Source organism: Colletotrichum gloeosporioides, assembly GCF_011800055.1.
Source record: "Colletotrichum gloeosporioides strain Lc1 chromosome Unknown consensus_66, whole genome shotgun sequence".
In the NCBI taxonomy this organism is placed as follows: domain Eukaryota; kingdom Fungi; phylum Ascomycota; class Sordariomycetes; order Glomerellales; family Glomerellaceae; genus Colletotrichum; species Colletotrichum gloeosporioides.
In genome coordinates, this window is record NW_025544711.1 from 1,199,245 (window position 1) to 1,220,238 (window position 20,994).

Below are 20,994 nucleotides of genomic sequence, written 5' to 3' on the forward strand. Positions count from 1 at the left end.
CCCCAAAAAAAAAAGGGTCGCGCGCCTCCTTGTGGGCAGCACGCGTCATGATTCATGGTTTAGCTCCTAGCTCGCGTGCCCGTTGCGGCAGGTGGTTGGGCCACTGCTGGAGCTCCCCTGCATCGCATTGAAGCTCTGACGAGAGAGTTTAACCCAGGTACCCAGGCCTGTGGGATTCGCCGACATTGCGAACCGGTCGTTATTTTCCCCAAACGTAATGGATAGCGAGAGAACGTCAGCATAAATCACAAAGCGGTCATGGAGGCGTAATCAAACACCCTGCTACGGCACTGTTGTGCATGACTCCAAAATACCACGCCCTGACAGCCAGTCAGACGCCCTAGAATGGAGCTGACCAGCAACGACGGGAGCCGACGAAGCGACGTCTTTCGCTGATGATTGCTCAAGAAAGCCTCTCCTTTGCCGCCCAGCCGTCTTCTGGAACGTCCAGTCAAATTTTAAACTTCCCGAGGCTAACTCCCGCCGACACTCAATTTTCTTGACATCTGCCCGCTTCCACTTGACACCGAGGAGCTTTGAACTCGGAAGGCGACGCTATCCCCGGCAATATTTCCGCTCGGGCAATTGAGTTGCTCCACGCCGACTTTTGTGTCTCGCCGGCGCCGACCCGGACTCTCCGGACCTTTCTCTCGGCGATCCGTCATCAATTCACGGCGTTGACTCGGTCACGTATAGCCTCTAACCTTCCGGCCGACCGAACGAATACGAGCTACTGTAATTTGCTCTTCAACCATCAGCCATGCTCTTCTCCAGAATCCCTTTTCTTCTGCACGCACTGGTCGAGACCGCGGGGGCGTCGTCGTTCATCTTGAAGCCGCAAAGCCAGCTGCCCAAGCCCTCCGCCGCCGCGCAACTCGTGCTGCAGTCATTTGGCGGCTTGCTATTGAGCACGAATTTGATTTGCCTAGTGTTCTTGTGGCGACCAGACTTCGATGACACGAGCAGGCTGGTGGCGGCTTCATTGTCGTTTTGGCATGTCTGGCCATGCTATCGCGCCTATGTGCGATTGACGGATCCCCGGGTGGACGGCACAAACAGCGGCCAGGTAAAGACTTTGGGAGGGCCTACGGTGCATCTTGGAGCGCATGCCGTGCTGTTCCTGGCATTTCTTGGTGCTGCTGTTATAGGATAAGTGAGGGATAGTGATTATCACGGTTTGCAGTTTTCGATAAGTGTCCCAATCCGATGATGCGAAGGTCTTCAGTTACCTCTCTTGCCAAATACAACGCAATGATTGGCGAGGCTTTTGCGATGCAATTCAGCGTTGGCCGAAGTTAAGTTGATGGTATATTGGCTCCATGCAAAATTGGCTCCACCAAGAGAGCTCGTCAACGAACGTTTGCCATGGTTTTTGCAGTCTCACGTCGTCTAATGGGATGGCCTCAAAAGAACACCTGTGTTCATTGCAGGCTGGTGGCGCAATCTACAGGCGCCTCCTCTCTATTGGGATATCTTCATTTTTATACAGACAAAACTTTTCCGTTCCCTAGTTCCTGAACAGCCTGAGACCCTCCTCCTCGGCATTAACATCATCGTCCATCTCCTCGTCGGAAGCCTCCTCGCCAAGTCCCATCCTCTGTCCAAACAGGGTGCCGAACAGTCTGTCGACAGCATCCTGCTCCCACATTCTGCGGTCTTCGGGCGCCATGAAGTTCTGCAGCTTCTCGTGGATGTTGAAGCGCATCTTGCGGCCCTTGCTCGCTCTCCTGTCGACGTGCTTCTTCGTCTTGGCCTCCTTCATGGCCGCCCACCTGACCGTCGGCTGCGCGGCGGCGCCTGTCGAGCCATTGTCGTTGGTGCGCTGCTCGACGAGCTGCTTGAGCATGAGCTGGTAAAAGTCGGCATCGTCGTAGATCTCGGGGTCCTCGTTGAGCTTCTTTGCGACTTGCGCCGGCGCGCAGGAACGGGGGGTTCGCGTGCGCTTGATCAATCGGTCGGTATTGAGAAGCTGCTCCTCCAGAGAGGCGACGATGGATTGCTGGGAGATGAGGTTGCGGCTCTTGACCTCGACGGTCGTGCTGCGGGTCTTGGTGGACCATGTCTCGAGCACCTTCTTGCGGTACTTCAGCGCGCGCTGCTCGGTCTCCTGGATGCCTTCCCAGATGTCCTCGCTGGAGGTTGATGCGTCGACTTCGTTGCGCTTGCGCTTTTCTCCAGCTTGGGCAAGTCCCGCGGGGAGAAGGCTTGCGCGGAAGCTGTCGAGGGTGTTGAGGAGCTTGAGGGCGGCCTCTTCGGCGGCCTCGTAAGGTTCCGAGTTCTGCTCAAAGTCGTCGGTGTCGACGACCGAGAACGAGTTGCTGGCGACGATGGCCTTTTGGAGGCGGATGCGGATGTTGAGGAGACCGTCAAAGGTCTTGCGCTGTTCGCGGACGGCGACACCCTTCTGCGCGTCTTGTTGCGCCGCGGCGGAGAGGGTTGCTGAGAGGGCCTTCTGGCCTTCGCTCATCAGCTTGCGCTGCTCGGCTCTGGCATCGGCCTTGTTGGACTTGCGGCGAGGCTTGGAGTCTTCGTCGAAGTCGTCAGAGTCTTCCTCCGAATCTTCGTCGCCCTCCTCTTCGTCCTCGTCCTCGTCCTCGGAGCCTTCGGAGCCTTCGAGGTCGGCCAGCAGGTCATCTTCGCTGCCTTCAAACCCTTCCTCGTCATCCTCATCATCTTCCTCGTCGCCGAGATCCATGCCGCCCTCCTCGTCGTCATCTTCCTCATCCTCGTCCTCGCCCTCGTTGTCCTCCAGGTCCTCCTCTTCCTCGTCGGAGATGAAGTCAGCGGCAGTAGGTCTCTTGCTACGTCCAGCCTTCTTCTTATCTTTCGGCTGGGAGCTGCCACGGAAGACGAACTCATCGAGCTTCTCGTCGTCGCTTTCGCCAAGGGCATTGTCGCTCGCGATTTCAAAATCTTCGTCGCCGGCGGCCGCCTCGTCCGCAGCCAAATCAGCGTTCTCGGGATCGTCGTATTCTTCGTCGTTAGAGTCGAATTGCTCCTGTGCATCCTCAAAGACATCGCTGCCATCGCTTTCGTCGTTCAAGGCATCTCGGCTGACGCGCGCGCCGCGGTACTGAGGACCGAGTGAGACCCCCTCCTTTTCGCGGAGTTTGCTCTTTCTGCAACACCCGTCAGTATGGGTTCTCAAGCCTGTGTCATTATTTCGCGGTCCCGTACCCGACAGTAACGTAATGCTCCGTGCCGACGTTCTCATCTTCGCTCTCACCACTGCCGCTGTCGTTCTCACTCTCGTCGACAGGCTCGGCCTCGGGATCAAGATCTGTGCATTTAAATCAGTCAATGATGGTTGTGAAGTCGACCGGACTGCATACCCTTGGGCAGCTGGTCTTCCCAGTCAGATGCTCTTCGACGGGCGGCCATTTTGTCGTCCGTCGCAAGTCCAGTTGTATGGCGATTAGCGGCAGAATGCCCTGGGCGAAATTTCTGGGCTTCAAGAAACTTTTTGACGGTGAGGCGCGGCAGAATTAGGAACCCCACCACAAACTGGATTACATAAGGTGTTTGCGGGACATCGCCTGAAGATCTCATTGGCTCCGGCACATTGTCTTCGACATGCTTCATGGTATCCGCACTTCAATTTCATCGAGGAAGATAGGCTTTGCAGCACAGAGCCAATTCTATTCCGCTTGATGATACTTTCGAATAAACATTTAAATCAGAGCACAACTGCATTCTTTACGCATTTCGCAAGTGACGCACACTGCGACACGACAACTTTACTGCTTCCCGTCTCTCAAAGCATACAACGGCTGCATGTTTCCGTTCCCATCACACGCGCCAAATTTCCACCAGTCGCGATGGAGCCACCAGGTGACATATCGAACAATCTTGAGAATCAACTTGCCGACAGGGTCCGGCGGGACGTCTGCCCACAGACCTCCCTCAAATGCGCTGTCCATGGTAGTCAAAGCCCAAGGCAAGCCATCTAGAAAACCCATTTCTTGCTACTCCGAGTCAGCTGTTGCACAGGAGGCCGTAATCAGTATTTGGCATATACCATGACCTCTTGGGCTTCTTGTGCGAAGATTTTCTCGACTGGCGCCATTTTCTCGGTACCGAACTTTTCTAAACTTAAGATGGTGGGAATCTCCTCTTCGAGATGAAGACACATATCCTTCCCGAAGCGGTCGATTAGAGATACAACCTTGTCACCGTCGTAGGCCACTTCCCGCGCGATGAGAGCCTTGATGTACTGGGCGAAAGATTCTAGGCCGTTGTGGAAGCTTTTGTGCTGTTCGATGTTGACGTCCATAAACCCAACGATGCCTGTGAGTCTCTCTACTGCCGGAAAAAAGAGGCGCTCTTCTCCGCTGTGGTGCGCGTGAATCATGCGATACCACTGGTGCATATAATTCGCGAAGCTGAACACGTCTTCGGGCTTGATATGGGGAGCTTGGAGGTAGATGGCGTTGAGACCTCGGAGAATGCAGTTGTGAACCAACGCCATTTCAGACGCTATCCTGTGGAACATCGTCAGCTGTTTTGCCATGTTAGTTTCTCTTCTGTGTTGTGTGCTGCTGGACATGACTTACCTTCACATCTTTTGGAAGCTGCGAGATTGGCGTCGACACCAAAGAGAATGGATGGTCGGCGTAAATGGGGGCCATTGCGTAGGTCTGACGGCAATGATACAACAGTGGTCCAAAAAAAAAAAAAAAGAGGCGATGCTTGATATCTTGACTTGCTGAAGCCAGGAGCTATTCATGATTCTGGTGAATAAACCACCGGGTTTTATACAGCTTCAAGGCTACACAATCGTAACCTAGGCCACGCAAATAGTTGAAGCTCATGATAACACGCATAGTTTCATGTGTTGTTTGCGCGAGGTGAGAACTAGACTCTTTCACATTACAGCTGTCCTAATCTGGACACACCTTCACGACGTAAAATGCGGACATCAGCAGCCACGCCCAGATCTGACGAATTGAATCCAGGTGTCTTCGCGGCAAAGCCGTCGGCCCAATTAGAGCGGGCCACTATTGTTGAGGCTGTCGAGCTGAAATGAAGCAAAAAGGCGAGACCGTCGTTGAAGTAGCCGATGAAGATGCCTAATATGCCAGAAGGGTAGTCAGCTTGATCACACGCGCATGAGCGCAATCTGGATATCGTGGCTGCCAAGAGATGAGATACCCAGTGTAGGAGCGGATCGAATCTATCGCAACTACGCACTACGAAAGGGTGCCTTGATTTAGGCAGTAATCCCGTCGTGCAATTCTGCGCGCTTCCTCGTCTTGACTCAGTCAAAGACTCAGAGTACCAAGATGATGTCAATACCGTCTTCAAGATCTGCAATGTACAGTGTGCAATTGATCTGGCGTGCGATGGTCAACCGCCAAGCATAGGTGGTCATTGTCACAGTGCGACACCCATCGCGACTTGACCGGGATATCGCGAATAGTGCCCAATCAGTCGCCCACGATATCAATTATAGTGGGCTCTCCCAAGTGCTGGGCCGGATGCGACGGACAGCCGGGATCCGGGCCGGTCACGTGCACAGTTGCAGCGGAATCAGTGAGGCTACCGCTAAGCCCGCTGGAGGAGGCACCTGGCTGACTGAACCTGGGCTGGACTGGGCGGGCAAGGGGGGCCGCAGGCAAAAAATCACCATTACTCGCTTGTCTCCATCTCCTGGATCGCGACTCGACTGTCGGCTCACGAAAAGCATAGCAGACCAGAGGAAACCGGCCGCGGGTGCCTCGCAATGCAATGGACCAGATCGAGTCGCAGGTTAGCGACCTGCACTATTTGACCCAAGCAGCCGTTCCTCTGCCACCCGACCGCGCTGCCTCTGCTTATTCTCCACACAATCAACAAGCCCATTCTCCTCTTTCCGCGACCCCCGGAGACAATTCCGCGAACTCAGCAGGGGGAGCCCGCGCCTCGATAGGTCCCTCTGGCGGTACTCCCTCCGTCTCGGGAGGCAATAAAAGAAAGTCTGAAGACGAAGGTGCTGCAGCCAAGCAGCAGCGAAGCAAACGGAATAGGGTGCGTTGTCTCTTTATCTTGTTGCAGTCCTCTGGGAGCTGGTGTGCATGGCTGGCTGTTTGTCGTATGCCATGCCTCCACCCACGTCCCCTCCAGACCGACGCGGACTTTTCCCGTCACGTCCTCTCGTACACACTCTCTCCCTCCCCGTGCCATGCCCACCCCCCTCTATAAACTTTGTGGAACTTCGGGACGCTGATGGCGGTTGTGACAGTATATTTCGATAGCCTGGTAAGGTTTCCTCCGGTCCCTTCGTACCTATCGAGTGTCATATCGTTGCCGGAATCATCCATCGCTGGAGCAATCCGTCGGCGCAATGTGACCGCCTAGCTCTACTTATACCTCGTCTATACGGCGATTGACTGGTGGATCATGGCACGAACACCAAATCACTAACACACTTCCTCCCCTCGCAGCAACGAATGCAAGAGACGCAAAATCAAGTGCAATGGCGAAACTCCCTGCCAAAGATGCGGCAACCTCAACCTGGCGTGCCTGTACGCCCCCAACTGCTGCTCCAACAACTTCAAGGACTCGGATGAGTTCAAGAGCATGACAACTCAGATGGCCCGGCTACAGGAGCAGGTCGACAATCTCTACCAAAGCATGAATGCCCTCCGTTCCGAAACGCTGCGTCTTGCGCCCATCCAAGACAAAGTATTACCTTTCCCTTCGAGCACCGTCCAGGCGTCACCAGCCAGCTCGCTGTCTTCCGTCCACCGGCCCGAGTTGACCAAACCAAAGCAGGCACCCTTCCGTGGCCCTACCAGCATGGCCTTCAACATGGACGTCGCAAACAACACCATCCACAACATGGGCTACAAAGGCATCGGGGATTCCGAGGACCAGAATGCTCCGTTTGCCATGCCCGAGGACAGCCCTTTCCGCCTTGGACCCCAGGAGAACCCCACTGATCCCTTATGGGACTTCACCAAGGATGAGATGATTCGTTTGTGTCGTCTTCACGAGGAGGAGGTCGGCATCATGTACCCTGTCATCAATATTCCGTCCGTCATCGAGCATGTTCGCAACCTTTGGTCTTACATGGAGTCGGCAAGGAAGCAAGGCGCCATGCCGTTGATCAATGATGACAAGACTCTTCAGCTCAAGATTGTCATGTGTTGTGCTCTCGTGGTGGAGGAGCACGGGCACAGCGAAAAGGCCATCAAGCTGATCGACAGCATGGACGCCGTTGTCAACCGCAAGCTGATGGTGGACCCTGTCGACTTCACCAGCCTGCCAGCGCTTTGTCTGCTCGCCGGCTACAAGTTTCTGGCCAACGAAGAGATCGCAGCATGGCGCGTCATGGGTCAAGTTACCAGGCTGTGTTTGGAGATGGGCATTCATCGCCAACAAGGTCTCATGGCTATCAAGGATGAGGAAGAGCGAAAGACTGCCCTCAGCAGTTTTTGGTCGGCCTACGTTCTCGACAGAAGGTGGGCTTTCGCAACGGGTCTGCCATTTGTTGTCCCGGACGAGGAAATCGATCCGGACTTGCCGCTGCCTGTAAGTTGTCTTGTATCCCAGAATGACGCATGAGCTAATGTTTATAAGGAGCAATTTCCGTTTCTGGCTGCCATGGTCACCTATTCAAGACTGGGTGCCAAGGTTTGGCGTCAAGTGGCACATTTTGGCCCTGTTCTTGCCCGAGAACTCCACCATGAGGACATGGAGCGGTTGGACCAGGAAATTCTGTCCTGGTATGAGACTGTGCCTGAGGAGGTTAGAATGCGCAACTGGGACAAGGACAAAAAGTTGACCATGACCCCATCTTACAACCTGCAAAGGCTTCGGGTTTGGACGTATCTTCGATTCAACCAGGTACGTTTGCTCTGAGAGACTTGCTGCTGACGGGTGATGACTGACCTAATTTCAGATCCGCACTTGGCTTTACACCCCGATCTTGCATAGCGCTACTAGCATCATGAGCCATACAGTCCAGGCCCAACGCGTTGTTGATTTGGCGAAAGATACGATTCGATTACTCAACCACCTCAACAACACCACAAACATGTACCGCAAAATCCAGGTCTTCTACCATCAGTTTCTTACCTCGGCCATCTCTGTCCTCTTCCTGGCTGCCGTTCACGCCCCGGTCAAGTTTAGTGCCAGTGTCCGCGAGGAGTTTTACATGGCTCTAGAACTCGTCAAGGATCTATCTGCGAAGAGTTGGGTATCCCAGCGTCTGTGGCGCACCATTTCTTCCCTTAAAGAAGTCGCCCCAAGTATCGGCCTCCGCAATCAGGCTGACGAAGACCCGCACAATTCCGCAGCACTCGCTATGGCTGGGCTTGCGACCGGCCGCCTGTCAACAGACCCTGGACCCATCGCACCATATGGCCGCTCAATGGCATCAGCGGCACCTGCGATGCCACAACCGCAGCCAACATCCAACATGGACGGCCTTCCGTCACCAAGCAACGGGACGCGTATCCAAACCGAGATGAGCAGGATCTTTGAAGGCTATATGGGACTCAACGGCTACTCTACAGGGGATGACAGCTTTGGAGGGGTGTCCAGTGCGGAGTTGACCCCAACGACAACTGGCATGCCGAACCCTTATGTTGACAATGTCTTCTACCATTTCCGGGAGATGTTCTAGCCGCTGTCGGCCAAGCATTCTTTTTCTGTATTGATAGCGGCTGCCATTCAAGGCAGAGTTCTTGCATTTATACTACTTGCTGTAAATGCTGTTCGTATTGTCATGCATTTCAAGAAAAGCAGACTAATGTATACCAATCTTCATCCAAATCTACCAACGCGCTGTTCACAAGCCAAACCACTTCAAATCCTGGTCTTCTTGCACGGGCACAGTGTGTCCAACACCCTGGGCAGAAATTCCCACAAGTTTGGTCCCGTCTCCATAGACTATCTGCGTATACCCGCTCAGAGGTGTGTTCGTATTATTCTTGGTAAAGCTCACTCCGTGAATTGTAGACCACTCTTTCAGCTGCTCTGCCAGATTGGGGTACGTCACCAGAGTATCAGCTGTGCCGTGGAACGTTTGCATACGCGGGTAGCTACCGTTGTACCCAGGAAACATGGCGCGTACCTGAGCAGCCCACTCCGCGCCCGTCTTGATGATCTGCCCGTTTGCACAACTCGGGTCGGCGCTGATGGGGCTCGATCCAGGAGAGCCAGCGAGGCACCCAGCCGCCACACCGGAGTAGCAAGACGCCGCGGCGAAGAGATCCGGGTACGTGGCCGAGAGGACATTTGTCATCATGCAGCCCGACGAGCTTCCCGTCACGAAGATCTTTGTGGGGTCGGCGGAGTATTTGCTGATCGTGTAGCGGATCATGTTGGCCAGGCCGTTCGAGTCGCCACCGCCATCGCGAGTGAGGCTCTTGGTCGAGGCGACGTCCCAGCAGTTGAAGTCCTTGGTGGAGGAAGGGTAGATTACGACAAAAGTTCCCTTTGAGTCAGACAAGGGGATGTATTCGGCTTGACGGGAGTAGGCCGCGCCCGAGCCGCCACAACCGTGGAGTGCGAGAATGATGCCCGGCGAAGAGGACAGGGTCGGTGGTATGGAAATATCCATCGTTAGGCCAGTTGGATTGGAGCCGAAGTCTGTGATGCGCTGGAGAGCCGCGTTGGCTGCGCCCAAAACGGAGGCGAAGAGCACGGCAGAGGACAACATTGCGAAAATTGTGTGAATCTGGCGTTTGCTTAGATGTTTGGCTCTACTGGTAGTGCCTGCTTATACTCCCGAGTACGAAGGATAGTCAGGAGTCTTTTATAGACGAGTATTCTCCTTGAAGATTTTGCCAAGTTTTCACGGAGGATCAACGCCGAATTAGCCAAATCACCGGCCTCGGCTCAACTGAAGGAAACGAGATTGGAAGGTCTAGATGTGCCTTGATGTTCGGCTATCGTCACTTTGCAAGGCGAGGATACGCAGTACGCGGATTCGGACGCAAATTGAGAGGGGCACATCAAATTTGGCGTTGCATAGCATCCGCGTGGCTGCGCGGCTATTCAGGGCGAACGTTGCGATTTGCTGATGGGTGCCACCCGTCCCTGCTTATCGGCAACGGTGGTCGGTAGTTGAGTCTAGCGGCTGATTCTTGGCTTTGCGAAGGATATATTACTTGTGACAGACGATTGGTGGTATATGTCTAGGTTTGAAAAGGAAGGAGATATTGGTGTCGACCGTTTTGGGAAAATGTGGTTTACGGGGGAAGGCGGGAGGCTGTGACCCCGCAATGCGCCGTCAGGGGCTGCCGAGGCTTGGGGTGTTCAATTCAGCGTTGCATCTTGGGACGTGTTTGTGAGGGATTGACAGCAAAAGAAAGAGATGAGGTCAGAGCTCCGAGGGACCGAGAGCCTCGGGTTTCTTGCCGGAGCAGATGGGCCCGCTCTTGATCGGTAGCCGGCGCCGGGTGGGACTGATTCGTCGGCCGTGCTGTCGGTAGTTTGATGTACCCCTTCTTGGATGATTGATTCAGAGGAGAGACCATATTTTTAGCCAATTGACTTGCACCTCAAATGGACATTGCATTAAGACTTCGCCCGACGCCCGGCCGCTCTCCTCGAATGAGAACGGTCAAGAAAGGTGGGACGAATAGGCAGAAGCGAGGGGAGTTGGTGCAGTGCCGAGACGTGCATGCCAGGGCGCGTAAGATTTGACTCATGGAAGATTCTAGTCATACTGAGTTGACATCAACCTGCATCAAAAACACTGAGGACTTACTGGCAGCTCAAGAGTCAGCAATTGTTGTTCTGATGGCTGCTGCACGATGCCCTTGAGTTCTCGACATCTTAGTATCTGGATGCGCCATTGGTTGATCGACAGAACCCAGTGTCTCCGAGAAACCGAAGACAGCAAGAATATCGAATCAGGTCATTTACAACAATCGTCAATATGGTAGAGACTGTATCCAACCCCCCGACAGAGGTGTTTCGACGAATGGAAGCGGGAGGGAAGGACCTCGACGACTGCTGCAATAACGAAGCTCCGTTCTGCAAACTTCAGGACCTGCCACATGACATTCATTGCCTCATCTCCTCCCACCTTCAATACCGAGACGTCCTGAGAATGTCCGTCACCAACAGATTTTTCCACCAAAACCTCAACCCCAAAACCTTGTTGCCCCGATCGGTCCAGAACAGGTTCATCGGAGAGGTTGACCTTGGTCTCTATGTTGGCAAGACCAAAAGATGGGCATGCTTTGGCTGTCAGCAATTTCTCCCGAAAGAGGCCTTTGGAGACCGAATGCGTAAGAACAAGCAAGACAAGAGGGGAGCCAAGATGAGCCGCTTGGGTCTGCGGCGATGTTGGACATGTGCCATCGAAGAAAAGCTATACGAGCACCTTCAATCAGTCACAAAAGATGGAGAGTACTTCTTTCTTTGCCACAAATGTGGTCGCATGCAGACTGGGTCGATGAGATGCCGTCTCCAACATGAAGTCTACCCGCATGCGACAACCGGCAAATCAGACGTTACGAAGTCCACGGAGGAAATCGACCAGTCAGCGAGAGTTTCTGGTGGAATCATAGAGACCACGGTCTGTAATGATGCCTCCAACTCTTCCTGTCCGCCTATCCAAAGACTTCCCTCCAGCGTGCTCGAGGTGGTTGTCCAAAACATCGACATGATCGATGCGATACACCTTCTTCAGACCAATCGTCATATGAATAACACCATAAAGACGAGGTGGGTGCCTCTTCACAAGCGCTTTCAATTTGTTAGGCGGCGGGAACCCGGAGTCGACTGGTTTCGCGTAGACGCTGACTTCGATGCTTCCTCCGTCCTGAGGTTTGCGTGCTATGCCTGCTTCACTGTCAAGCCGCGTCACAAGTTCCCCGACAAACAACGTATGCTCTGGAAGACTAACCCCTCTACGTTCTGGAAGATGCGGTGTGATGCTTGCGTGGACTTTCTCTACAACACGGAAAAGGGGAAGGAGGCTTTGCGAGAGTTCAACCTCCACGAGATTTGCGAAAGATGCTCTTGCTTGAAAGAGAGGGGCAAGCCGTGCTGCAATTGTATCGAGAAGTTGTGTATCGATGATCACAGCTAAGTTAATCTTGCAGACGTTTTCTAAGATTAATGCGCTGCCCACGGTCTTGAGAAGCCAGGCTGTACGTTCCCTGCGCTCGGTTGTGAAACGAGAGACGACCACTTTAATAAGGAATTCTGCTCGCGCGCGTTTGGAGAACGTGTTTCTCCTACAACATCACGACTTGTCCTGCAGCTGCCTGAAGATAAGTGGTTGGATTTGAATACAACCGTGTCTGCTACTTGTAGGTATATAGGAAGAAGTCCATTCATTGCGAGTACGAGGTAGTGATTTGAACTTTGTCTGTTCACTATTTTCTGTCCCTTAACCTCCTCCACAGTCCCATTACAGTTTGGTCAGTGTATGCTACCGCATGGTTATTGTAGCTGCCACAACGTGGAAACACAATAGACCATCCTAGTTTCCAGGTTACCGACCGTCTTATAGAGAAACTTTGCGGTAGAAAGTCAATGGGGGACAGGGTCGGCGAGGTGAAACTATGACCGGGTCGCACTGTACACCTGTCTGCTCAGGTACGCGATGACCATATACTTGAACCCTTCGCATGCCCAGATACCAAACTCTTCGCCTAGCTGGGCTCTTAGCTTACATTCGGCTTTGCTGAGGATTCTCAAAACCACCACCGGAACAAGAAACCCTTTGCGAAGTGCAGACGGAACATGTTGCTTTCCTAAGGCAAGTAGTCGTCGATGAGCTTAATGTCGGAGTTGCACCCCGTGATGATGACATTGAAATCGTCCACCTTCTTTGAGTCCTCCAAGTAGGCCAGTAACCATCCTTCCCCGTGGCGTGGAGCTTCCCCGGCGATACACGACCTCAATTGTGATAAAGCCAGCTGAATACATTCGTCGCGTTCGTCGCGTGTCTCGTATTCCCCTGAAGCGATGAAATTAAAAGACTATGCAAACGATCTTAGGGGTCGTAGTCTGAAGACGTTGTCACTACGCAAACGCTTACGAGAACGCCGCATACCTACCGAAGAGCTGTTGATAGCTCTACTAGTGCTACTATGTCACCAACTAATTCATCTTCTAAAGGCGTCAAACTAGATGATGTGGCCTTGATAATGATTACTAGTTCTTCGGCACCTTCGGTTATTGATAAACTCATATCTTTGTCCCAGTCCTTGATCGTAACCTCAAGTCTGGGCCTTGGCATACATGCTGTCTGCCGTTCAGCTCCTGACTTCGTTTACCACAGAGATGCTTGTGTTATAAATATCAAGTTCCGAACGCGCGCTTTTGCCCGGTCTGTTCCACCCTTGTTTGAGGGATGCGTGCGTACGTCCTACAGGACACCTAGGCCGTCAGAACCCTCCGTCGGCTGCTTTCTTCTCGAATCCAAGCGTCCAAGTTCTTTGAATGCTCGACGAGACTCATTTACAGTCAATAATTGGAAGCCCTCGTACGCAGATAGTCCTGCTTATGTTTGGCATATGAACGGTGTTACGCTGGCGGATATTGCAAGAAAAGAGACGGGTGCATTGGCCAATAAGCGCAATTAGGTCTACATTTTGATACCGCGAGCCGAGATGTAAGCTTATTGGCCCGAGAGAAGCCCGGAAGCGAACGCGGCGGAGTATCGGGTCTGGTAGGATGTAATTACACTGATATGGGTGCATACTGAGATCAGGGGAACCATACAACAACAAGACACTCTTACACATCCAAATCCAACGAGATGAAGTCAAACTAGCGTTTAACAACCCTCAATTTCTACATAAAGCAGATCATTCAATTCCATGATAGAGTGGCGGATCGACGTGCCCGAATGCCCACTGCAGCAGGGCGGAGGCGGAGAACATGATGCACTGGGGTCACGACATGGAAGTAACCTTTCTATCCGGAAAGTGGGGAAAGCTGTATCACCGGACACTTACAAATGGAACTGACGGTGATTTGATCGTCTTGATTCTGGTATTCGCTGTCCCGCTCTAGATTCCCTTCAAAGCACGATCTCTCCATGCAAATAGCCTAGACAACTTCATTCTCCATTTCCAAAGCTTTGTCCGCAGCGGGCTCCTTTGCGCGACTCGGATTGGTTTCCGTGTCTTCGTATGGGTTAGCCCCCATATGTTGCCACGTTCGTTTGATCATCAAAGTCACTTCCTTCTCCTTTCCATTGATCAATAGTTCAGTGTCGCCACTGCCAAAAGCGGTAATGGATTTGTGCTTTGCTTGGGTCAGCGGTGAAGCATTTTTATGCTTGTAGTTCTCAAAACGTACCAGGCCTAGGGTCAACTTGATCACTGCATCAGCCCAAGCAGGCTGATAGAGATACGATGGTTTCTTCCCTTGGAGAGAAAGTACAAGATTATCCGCGGCAAACATGGCCTGCTTCATAGCTGAACGAGCGTTCGGGTTCGTGACTCCTGTTTCAGCAACATCTCCACAGACATAGATGTTGGGAAGTGAGTCCACGTTAATCTGCATTGTCGGCTTGACCTTGATGCGCCCTGATTTGGCGATGGCCTCGGGCGCGAGCTCACTCACTAAGTGAGAGGATGGTTGCTGGCCAATGGCGTTGACCTAAGAAACGTCAGAAAAATGGCCCCAGCCCAGGTAGCCCTCGGTGGCGGAACTTACTAAGAAGTCACACTCAAGCTTTCGACCAGATCGAAGGGTAACGAACCCATCGACTGGGACATCAGTGGTTGTGCGCTCGCCTAGGATGACTTCGACACCGAGATCTTCCAGACCTTTGTGAGCCCCGGCCTGAAGTTCAGGGCCAAAACGGTTCATGACAGCATCCCTTGAATGAACCAGGGTCACGCTCTTCTCAGGATATTGATCCTTTGCGTCTGTGGCAAGTTCAACGCCGGCAGCACCGCCACCAACCACGACCAGATGCTTTGCAGTCTTGATGCGCTGCTGAAACTCTTGCAAAAGCTTGACGCCTTGGTTTTTGTCCGTCGAACCAACTCTTGAAGGCAATGACATGTCGACCCCTGACCCAGTAGCAATAACCATGTGAGAGTAAGGAATCTCTTCGCCGGTTCCTTTTATCGTGACTATCTTCTCACTGATGGTTGATACCCGGTCATGAATCCATCGCACAATTGGGGAAGATTCGGCGGGGAGATAGGGGCCGTAGGGAATAAAAGTCTTTGCCTCATGGCCCTCGACTACGCAGAATCGTGGCAGAGTCCACGTGAACTGCCAGTGGCTATTTGGCTCAATAATGATTAGGCGATAGGGGCCATCCGTTGGGAGTGACGATGCGATGAGCCGGGCGGCATGGTATCCTGCGAATGATGCGCCGACAATGACGATGTTGATGGTTTCCGTGGTTGCATCCTTGGATTCTGTTTTGGAGGCGATCTTCTTCGTCGTGTAGGCACGCGCGAAGAAATCTGCGTAGAGGCGCAAGGAGTACCCGATTAGCCTTACGAAAAGAAGGACTTTCTTCGCCTTCTTGAAAATTGCGGGCATTTTTTGCGCGGTCACAAATCTGAGAAAGTAAATATCTTTTGAAGTTGGGGGCAGTTGCAGCTGAGATCTACGGCCAATGAGCTCATTTCCAGGGGACGAGGACGAAGCGCGAAGGAGAATGAAGAATGGGAGGGCATGACAGCAAGCAGCCGGTGGGACGGAAATCACTAATACTTATCAGATGGATCTGATAAGATCCCGAAGAACGTACCATGAAAGGCACCATCCGACGGTAGATTCGGTCTCGAATTGACCGATGTCGCTTCGGCCGAAGGGTCTCTGACGGCCTTGTATTGCTAGCGCTGAGAGAGGCGCCTTGAACGGCTTTAGGTCCCGGAATTTCGACCGCTTCGCTTCGGCCTCGGGTGAACCCCTGCAAGAATGAGGGTCACGTCTCTTCACGCTCTGTGGGATCATCGCGGGATCTTTCGCTCGAAAAAGAAACCTCGTAAATTTTCGCAAAGTGAACAAAAGGGAGAGGAACCGGGAGGGACCCAGCTGAACGAGCTGAACGAGCTGAACGGGAATCTAGTGCCATGATGTGGACTAGCGCATGATACAAGCAGGACTCACTCCGTCAGTACGTCTGATGTTCGATTACGTACAGAGCACTCATTCCTCGGCCCATGCAATGATTATGCCTGCAGCTTTTCCGATCTCGCTCAGTTTGGTTAAGTAGAAAGGTGTATACGATCACTTTGAACAGAGTTATGCCGTTTAGGCCATAATATGAGCGAAAGGTAAGTCGCTTTCACAAGCATTTCCGGACCTGCAAAGGGCCCAACGGGGAGTGATGAACCAGGCCACCAACCAGCGGTTACCGAGAGTTCCGTCAACCGAACATCTTGGCGACCTGAAGCCCCTGTCCTGGACCCTGGAGCTCACCTTAATTGTCGTGCCGAGCACCGAAATGGGCCATCCCCGTGGCGAGTCATTAAACCGACCGACCGCGAACAGAAGCAGGCGTGTCTTCTCTTCGTTCTCCAGAACACCGGGGGAAGGGACTTTTGGGAAGAAGCATAGTATGCTAGTCGCAAATATTAGCTACAGGGAAATCATCCGAGGTCCGAAATGCATGTACATGTACTGTTGCCCAAAACAAGAACGCCATAAATGATACGTGGGAGCTAGACCTGCACCTCCTGCACCTGCACCTCGATGGCCACAGTACCGCTTCCAGGCTTCTTCTCAGCCGTTACGGCATCTACAACGGGCGTGGCGGGAAGCCTCTTCACTTCACTGAAAGGAGGGTAGCCCGCCGCGCGCCACTCCTTGAAGGTCATGCCGCCAGCGCAAGCTGGCATCTTGGCCATCAGGGGCACAACATGGTCCTCAGATGCCCCCGTTACCTCGGGCTTGTGAACGACCTTCTCGTCTAGGGTCTCGTACCCCATCTTTTCGTAAAGCTTGTATGTCGAGGGTGATGACTCGAAGTACAGGGGGATTCCCAGGCTGTCACTGAGTTCCATGCCCCACTTACACCAGAGCGCACCGACCTTCCTGCCCTGGTGTTTGGGGTCGACGGCGATAATGTGGCTATCTGTGATCCCTAGGGTCAGCATATTGCCAAGAGAGATCACCGTTAAGGTTGTTGCGACTCACAGATGTAACGGCGTCCACCAAAGAGCTTCTCTCTCACATCGTGCAGGGGGTTGAGAATAGCCTCGGCCCGCTCCCTCTGCTTGCCCTCGAGCCAGGTGGCACCGTGGTTTCTGCGCTCCTCCTCGCTGCGCTCCTTGAGATAGATGTCGCCAAGGGCCATGCCGACAATCTCTCCTGTCTCAGTATCGACGCACTTGTAGGTGTACTGGTAGTCGCAGTGATGCCACCAAGCTAAAGTGCCCTCTTTGTGCGCTTTGCGAAACTCTTCAGAGTCTGTGCCGCCTGGGAAAAGAATCTCTACCATGATCTCGCCCATCTCGTCGTGCTTGAAGGCATTGAAGTAGACATCAAAGACCTTCTCGATGTCTTGAATCAAGGCGGGGAGGATAGCGTAGCCCATGGTGAGCAGAATGTAGAAACCAGAAGATAGTTGGAAAATAGTAATTCGTCAAAACGGAGCTGGAGTGCAGAGAAGATCCAGGAAGATGGTAAATCAAGAGGTGAGCCAAGTAAAATTTCTATGACAAACTCCCTTCATATATACTGCACGCTTCTGGGACTTCATGGAAGCAAACGGCATCCGAAAGCCCCGCCGATGCCCAACCGGTCAACTCTTTCAAAGGATCTTGATTCCATCAAACCCCAAATCAGGTCCTTCTGTTGGTCTGGCCATCTCCTCTCCGGGGGAAACGGTCAGCTCCGTGGACACAACACTCAAGAGGCATCCAAGATACCCAGCCCGCTAGTCCCTCGTCCCATGCGAAATGATCCCGCCAGAGTCTGTTTTGCGGCGCTGTCCCGGCCCCTTGTCTAGACCCGTTTAAAGTTATCAGATCCGCATTTCTAGCACCCAAAGGCTTTTTTCCCACGACCTCGTGTTCCCCCCGCTTTACCACACCCTAGTCCTGGTCTTGGCTCTTTTGTGGCAATGTCTTCATGGAGTAGCTGCAGATTTTGCTACGCGAACAGCATGAGTCGATTCCGCTCTCCCAAGCGACCGGAACGGCCGCATCCCTGGCGTAAATTAGCCCAACGGGCAGGCGAATCGGCATCAATCCACGAATGCCCTAGTTATCTGTTGCTACGCCCGAATCTCCACCGCGTTATGGGCTTTTTTGTCTCGACCAACAGCGGCGGCATCAGGGACACCCACTGCACCAACAGCCTTCTCAACCACGAAAGACGCCAATAATTGTTCATAGGTGCAGCTCAGATATATGGAGCGCCAAGAATTTTGCAAGCGAGCAGGATATATCACGCATCGCCTCTCATTTGGTGGCATTGACGCCACAAGAAGACGTTGATGTTGGAATTAACGCTAAATCTCAGCTGGCGTGCCAAGTCAAGTTATCTGATCCGTCTCGCTTCCGATCATGCCGTTATCTGATCCATCAGTTTGACTCGGCTTCCGGCCTTAATGACCCTAAGTTAGCCTCCCTCCCGGAGCATGGATAAAATTGGGACTAGCGGTGACCTGTATGACAGGGTTGTGGTTCGTCGAGGTTGCATTTGTCTAAGCGAGGGGACTGAGATTCAAAAAGTTCGTTGCATTTGGCAGCTTGCTTGGCGCCTTCTTTTTCCAGCAAGAGACTCACTCTTCAAATGGGGAAATGCTTTCGTCTCATGTTGGAACTGGGGTGTTCAAGAAGAAATGGCATCCATGCCAAGATGGCCTGATCGTGCATTTGCGCCCACACCATGGTGGAGTTTGCGCCCTGCCAGTGTGTGCACCAGGCTTGCCAATAAATGATTTCCTTGCAACATTGTTGTTGGTCGGCAGCCACCGCATCAGATTGGAACGGAGCGCCCCTGCTCCAAACCAATCCGTTCTGTTTCCGTCAAGGTTCTCTGTGACCTGTGATCTTGAAAGAACAGGCAATATCTGTTGGTACCCTGTAGGAAGAATTGTCTCTTTCTAGAACGCCAAGGAGGAAAATTTGGGGAAAGAAGAGGAAGCTGGATCATGAAAACGAAGTTAAACACGTGTGTGAAGTACACTGAGTCTTTTGGCGACACCCAGAGTTGCATGTTCCTGCGACAATCCCCTGGGAACCTCTCAATGGCAGTGGTCTCTTAAAGTTGGGTTAGTCTTCGCCACACTGAGAGGCGCTACCATCGGGCAAATTTGACGTGGAAACTCCGTTTTCATTCCGTGATAAGTAAGCGAGGTGCTATCATTGGGTACATGTACGCAAGCATGGGAGGCAGCAGCCTCGTCCACCACCTGAGCTCATGGAGTGTATTACTATTCACTCAAAGAGAAGCTTCCACTTGAGATACCACTTCTCAGGCTCGACAGGAGTGTTGATTTCGGCCAAGATTTCGTCAATACCAGAGACCAAGTCAACCTCTGAGGGAGACAGAGCTAACTTGTCGCAACGTCCGACAGTGAACTTGTGGCCCAAGTAAAGGCACGCAAAGATCAGGATCCCGACATATGAGGTGATGAATGTGCTTATATCCCAGTAGCCCCTCACGAAAACCTTGTAACCATTCAAAAGCAGTAGAATGCTGAAACCGCAAGCACTAACCCAAGAGGAGTAGGGCTGGAAACGGGACCGAAATGGCATGTTTGCAATCCCTTGATGGTCGGCGGCCTTCCGGAATCGCATATATATGACGCAGCAGCAGATCCAACTTTGGAACGCGCCCGTGCTGATGAGATTAGCGAACCAGTTGAAGACTGCTGCTGCCGAACCGCCTCTGGAGATATTGAGGAACGCAAGAAGGCTGAAGAGTGAGCTGAAGCCAGTTGCATAATATGGGATACCCGAGTTTGTGCAGCGGGAGAAAATGGCCGGAGCGTTGCCAGCCTTCGCTAGAGAGTAAAGAGCTCGACTTGCGAGGTACAAGTACGAGTTGCCAGCCGACCATGCGGAAAGGACGATCATTGCATTGATGACGGAATCGAGACCTCTAATGCCAGCGTCACGGGCACCAATGGCCCAAGGAGACGCTGCAGCGCCGGACCCAGCAGATAACAACTGTTTGTGAGTGCTGGGGACAAGAATTCCAATCGCAAATGCGCCCAATATGTAGAAGGTGATAAGTCTGTAGAAGTAGCGAATGGTTGCCTTTGGAATGTTGGTTCTCGGACTTTCCATCTCTCCGCCGGTGATGACCATCAATTCTGGAGCGAAGCCAAAGGCATAAACGGAAAATGTGGTGCAACTGATGAAAGCGCAAAGATGCCCAACAGGTCCTTCAACAAGGTATGCGTTTATAGGTCCCGGGTTGCTCCAGTGCTTGAAGTATAGGGGCTCTGCAGGTCCTCCACCGAAGAAAAGCACCGCGGTCATGATGAGAAGACCTAGAATTCCGATGACTTTGGTCGACGCAAACCAAAATTCCGTTTCTCCATAGACGCGTACAGGCAGGCAATTACAAAGAATAATTACACCGCCTACGAGCACAAGCCAAACAGCGGTATGGACGGGGGGGTTCCAGTATTCGATAATGAGGGCGGTGACGTTGACTTCAGCCGGGACGGTGATTGCGAAGATATACCAGTAAACCCATCCCAGTGTAAAGCCCAGGCTCTTAGAAACAAATCTGTTTCCATAGTATGCCACAGAGCAACCTGGGACAGGCAGATAACTTGACATCTCGCCAGTTGCCGTTGCAACGCCGTATAGAAGAATTGTGATCGTCGAATACGCGAGCAAAAGGAACAAGGGCCCGCCCATTTGGAGAACCTGCCCTGACCCTACAAAAAGACCGGTGCCGATGGTGCCTCCGAGGGCTATCATTTGGGCGTGACGTGACTTGAGACCACGCTGCGTTTCCACAATACGGCCTGGCTCTTCGTCCACTTCTCCATGAGCTACTGAGGTGATCCGGGTTACCTCATTGTCCACTGGAACGTTGATTTTGCCGACATCTCTCTTATCCGAGGAATCCGAAGGTAATGACATTTTTGAGCTTTCTTCA

At 52.7% G+C, this 20,994-nt stretch overlaps 9 protein-coding genes across 9 annotated transcripts; 3 read left to right on the forward strand and 6 right to left on the reverse strand.

Moving 5' to 3' along the window:
• Positions 1-760: 760 nt before the first annotated feature.
• GCG54_00014951 (uncharacterized protein) lies at positions 761-1,153 on the forward strand (the record flags this gene model as incomplete). Its single annotated transcript, XM_045414772.1, has 1 exon — positions 761-1,153. One exon carries the CDS (start codon positions 761-763, stop codon positions 1,151-1,153), a length of 393 nt encoding a protein of 130 aa, XP_045260894.1.
• A 354-nt stretch (positions 1,154-1,507) lies between these two features.
• Positions 1,508-3,381, reverse strand: GCG54_00014952 (Protein bfr2; the record flags this gene model as incomplete). The annotated part of the gene is made up of 3 exons (XM_045414773.1): positions 1,508-3,119; positions 3,178-3,280; positions 3,333-3,381. 3 exons carry the CDS (start codon positions 3,379-3,381, stop codon positions 1,508-1,510), a joined length of 1,764 nt encoding a protein of 587 aa, XP_045260895.1.
• Positions 3,382-3,737: 356 nt separating this feature from the next.
• On the reverse strand, positions 3,738-4,628 carry GCG54_00014953 (uncharacterized protein; the record flags this gene model as incomplete). Its single annotated transcript, XM_045414774.1, has 3 exons — positions 3,738-3,965; positions 4,019-4,498; positions 4,554-4,628. The coding sequence occupies 3 exons, from the start codon at positions 4,626-4,628 to the stop codon at positions 3,738-3,740; spliced, it is 783 nt and encodes a 260-aa protein (XP_045260896.1).
• A 1,099-nt stretch (positions 4,629-5,727) lies between these two features.
• On the forward strand, positions 5,728-8,608 carry GCG54_00014954 (uncharacterized protein; the record flags this gene model as incomplete). The annotated part of the gene is made up of 4 exons (XM_045414775.1): positions 5,728-6,134; positions 6,423-7,512; positions 7,561-7,827; positions 7,883-8,608. The coding sequence occupies 4 exons, from the start codon at positions 5,728-5,730 to the stop codon at positions 8,606-8,608; spliced, it is 2,490 nt and encodes an 829-aa protein (XP_045260897.1).
• A 165-nt stretch (positions 8,609-8,773) lies between these two features.
• GCG54_00014955 (Feruloyl esterase B) lies at positions 8,774-9,646 on the reverse strand (the record flags this gene model as incomplete). The annotated part of the gene is made up of 1 exon (XM_045414776.1): positions 8,774-9,646. One exon carries the CDS (start codon positions 9,644-9,646, stop codon positions 8,774-8,776), a length of 873 nt encoding a protein of 290 aa, XP_045260898.1.
• A 1,224-nt stretch (positions 9,647-10,870) lies between these two features.
• GCG54_00014956 (uncharacterized protein) lies at positions 10,871-12,031 on the forward strand (the record flags this gene model as incomplete). The annotated part of the gene is made up of 1 exon (XM_045414777.1): positions 10,871-12,031. One exon carries the CDS (start codon positions 10,871-10,873, stop codon positions 12,029-12,031), a length of 1,161 nt encoding a protein of 386 aa, XP_045260899.1.
• Positions 12,032-14,004: 1,973 nt separating this feature from the next.
• Positions 14,005-15,462, reverse strand: GCG54_00014957 (Fe-regulated protein 8; the record flags this gene model as incomplete). The annotated part of the gene is made up of 2 exons (XM_045414778.1): positions 14,005-14,559; positions 14,617-15,462. 2 exons carry the CDS (start codon positions 15,460-15,462, stop codon positions 14,005-14,007), a joined length of 1,401 nt encoding a protein of 466 aa, XP_045260900.1.
• Positions 15,463-16,589: 1,127 nt separating this feature from the next.
• GCG54_00014958 (uncharacterized protein) lies at positions 16,590-17,464 on the reverse strand (the record flags this gene model as incomplete). The annotated part of the gene is made up of 2 exons (XM_045414779.1): positions 16,590-17,011; positions 17,065-17,464. 2 exons carry the CDS (start codon positions 17,462-17,464, stop codon positions 16,590-16,592), a joined length of 822 nt encoding a protein of 273 aa, XP_045260901.1.
• Positions 17,465-19,313: 1,849 nt separating this feature from the next.
• On the reverse strand, positions 19,314-20,978 carry GCG54_00014959 (Proline-specific permease; the record flags this gene model as incomplete). Its single annotated transcript, XM_045414780.1, has 1 exon — positions 19,314-20,978. The coding sequence occupies one exon, from the start codon at positions 20,976-20,978 to the stop codon at positions 19,314-19,316; it is 1,665 nt and encodes a 554-aa protein (XP_045260902.1).
• Between the last annotated feature and the right edge of the window lie 16 nt (positions 20,979-20,994).